Source organism: Nelumbo nucifera, chromosome 2 (genome assembly GCF_055504915.1).
Source record: "Nelumbo nucifera cultivar China Antique chromosome 2, China Antique-T2T, whole genome shotgun sequence".
Taxonomy (NCBI): Eukaryota; Viridiplantae; Streptophyta; class Magnoliopsida; order Proteales; family Nelumbonaceae; genus Nelumbo; species Nelumbo nucifera.
In genome coordinates, this window is record NC_142650.1 from 83,845,880 (window position 1) to 83,849,029 (window position 3,150).

The window sequence follows — 3,150 nt, forward strand, 5'->3', positions numbered from 1 at the left end:
CGTCTCACACCGACCTCACATGTACATCTAACCATGCATTGGAAACATCTCCTCTATTAGTTATTATTCACGGGAAATATTCACAATACACGGTGGATGTACCTATGAAGCGCCCCCGTTGTGAGGAGCAGATCCCATCCCTCTCAATACACGGTTGCAAATGACTGAATACGGTGTTATCACCGTTTTGTGAGGATTGAATCGAGTTGTCCATATAATTGGCAGGTCCTGGCTTTACTGTCTTCAAATTAAGCTTTTCCTCGTTTAGTCTGAAATTTGAAAGTGTTTAAAGGCAGAATTATACCTGCAACCAAACATTTCCTTAACAATCCCAACTAGAAAGCCAGAAGGGTACAGTTGGGTAATTATGACGGAATGGATGGTCATGTCGAAAACAAAGCTTTCTATCGTCTTCGATTCGTTCTCTTTATTCTTCAAAAGGTCCATCTCCGTCTTGTCTTCAGTCTCTCAAACCCCAAACGAAGATGGAGCAGAGAAGAATTCACAGAAATCTTCTAGCCTTCTTCCTCTTCTTTGTACTGATCTTCACTTTTTCGGTATCTGTTGAAGCTTACAAGAACTACACTGTGGGCGACTCCTCGGGTTGGTATGACAAGCTCGAAAACCCCAAGGTGGACTACCAGAAATGGGTTGCTGGGAAGAACTTCAGCTTGGGAGATTTTCTAAGTAAGCCCACAAAAGCTATAAATTACAGTTCAATGTTTGCATCTTTCTGTAACTATTTATTGCAATATTCCCTATTTTAGTTGATTGGTCTTGCTTTTACGGTCTTTCCTCTTCTAATTGAAAAGAAAAAACATGAAAACTGTGAAAATTTCCGCCTCTACCTTTGCAGGAAAAAAGGTTCTATACTCATTTGAAGTAATTTGTATCTGACTCTGTAAAACTGTACTGCGGCCTTGAAATGGCACTCTTATATGAACAATTCTATCTACCCACTTGAGGAACTTTTCATTTTACTGCTATATTTTCTCTATATTTTTGAAACATACAATTTTTTAAATCAAGAGAAGCTTCTGAAGAGAGAGAGAGAGAGAGAGAGAGAAAGAGAGAGAGAAGACCTACTACCTAGCATTTACATTAGATATTTCTATTCTTCTGCTAGCTAGGAAATGGCAGTATTTTCCAGTTTTCTTTTGCTCCAATTCTTGTTTTGTAGGCATGCTTGTGTGATTTGTTTTTATTTATCATCTCTGTAAATGCATCTTAATGTTCTCTTGATGATTATATTTTCATATTACAGAGAATTCCATCCAATGTTTGTAGATAGAAATATTTGGTTATGAAATAATTTTCCAAGGCCTAGATTATAAATGGCGATTATGTTCCAGTCTAATCACTTGTGGAGTGTAAAGACAATCTATCAAGTTTCATAGCTGTATTCATGGTGCACAGTGGAGATGAAACGAGAGGTGGGTCAGAATCTGTTCTGCTAATTTCCAGTTCACTTGAAATATAATGACCTTCTTTACAGTCTAAAGGGGCCATTTAGTAGCGGCTGAAGAGCCTGAATTGAATGACTTGTTGATTTGTGTTTTTGTTGATAACATAATTAAGTAATCAAATATCTAGGGTATAGTAATAAACCCAAATTCAAATTATTCAGCCATTAAAGAGCTCACCAACTCATGAATGAAATCCAGTCAAAATCATACAAGCCCCTAAGACTTGTCTTAATTCTAGATTATTTACTGTCAAGTATCATCCTTGCCCATCCATAGCCTTTTTACTTAAGTTGTTGCTTTTCTCTAATGCAGTTTTCAACACTGATAATAACCATTCGGTTGTCCAAACATACAACCTCACAACATACAACCTCTGCGATTTTGATGATTCCGAACAAGATGATACTATCCAATGGTCATCTTCAGATCCAAATTCAGTAACTCCTCACCCAGTATCAGTAGCTGTGCCTCTAGTCAAAGAAGGAATGACATACTTCTTTTCTAGTGATTATGATGGGGAACAATGCAAAAACGGACAACATTTCATGATAAATGTCACACATGGCCAAGGATTGCCTGATAGTCTCAAGGACCCATCTGATGAAGCTCCAGCTCCGGTGAGCAGTGGCGACGAAGATAATAATCCAACACCGGACATTGCAGTTCCATCAAATTTTAACAACCCTAAGGAGGAGGAGGGAGATGTTAAAGCTACATCAGGGTCTGCTTCCATATCCATGAATCTAAGGACATTGGAGGGGAAGCTCAATTGGGTTTTTGTTTTAGGGTTAGCTCTTGCCTTTTAGGATGATTTCATTTCTTTATTTGTTCATTCATTTCTTTATTTGCTTTGGGGGATGTCTTGTGCTCTTGTACGTTGTATAGTACTACACTTGTATCACTGTGATTCAACAGTTTACATATATAATTTGCTTGATAATGATATTAAAGAATTAATTTGATGATAATGTTTTCAGTAAGACATGAAAAAGAGAAGATACACGCACATGGGTGAGTTGTTTGGCTGTTCTTTTCAAAGAAAGGGTAACATGAGACTGTGAGGTAGGGAATTGATGTACTGGCGTTACCAACTAAACAAGTCATCTTTGTAACATGGGACATGTGAGAAAGGGATTTTCATTGCTGGCCAATACAAGAAACTATGGGCCACAGACGGGAGTTTGCATCCTGTGAACCCGTGGGTTCACGGGAAGCGTGAACCCACCAACGAAAAACAAGCACGTCAGCAACACTAACGTCAACTGAAATAATTTGGTTCAACCAGACACAAAAGGACAAAACACCTTTCTTTCAGTCATTTGGAATTTTGACCTCCCTCCCATTTTTTCCTCTCTTCTCCACCGAGCTCTCCAGAAGCATCCCACCGGCCACTTCACTGCAAGCCGGCGTCCATGAGCGATGGGGCCCAATTTTGTGCATATCTGTGAATATTGGAACCGGAAACCGGACCGGGTGACCGGTTCCGGTTTTCCCCAAAACCAGATTTTCTATAAAAGCTGTTGATTTTGGTCAGTAAATCATTGACACGGACAATTAATTATTCGAATGGTTTTGACCGACTTTCATTTCTTTTTTATTTTTAAATTTTTTTGTCAGAATGGGCCGACTGTTCGGATCGGACCATTCGACCCGGTAACCAGACCCCTGACCTATTCGGTCTCGG

At 39.2% G+C, this 3,150-nt stretch overlaps 1 protein-coding gene across 1 annotated transcript; it reads left to right on the forward strand.

The window, feature by feature from the left end:
- The first annotated feature begins 364 nt into the window (after positions 1-364).
- LOC104590268 (early nodulin-like protein 18) lies at positions 365-2,428 on the forward strand. Its single transcript, XM_010248857.3, has 2 exons — positions 365-687; positions 1,779-2,428. The coding sequence occupies exons 1-2, from the start codon at positions 486-488 to the stop codon at positions 2,270-2,272; spliced, it is 696 nt and encodes a 231-aa protein (XP_010247159.1). The 5' UTR covers positions 365-485; the 3' UTR covers positions 2,273-2,428.
- The last annotated feature ends 722 nt before the right edge of the window (positions 2,429-3,150 follow it).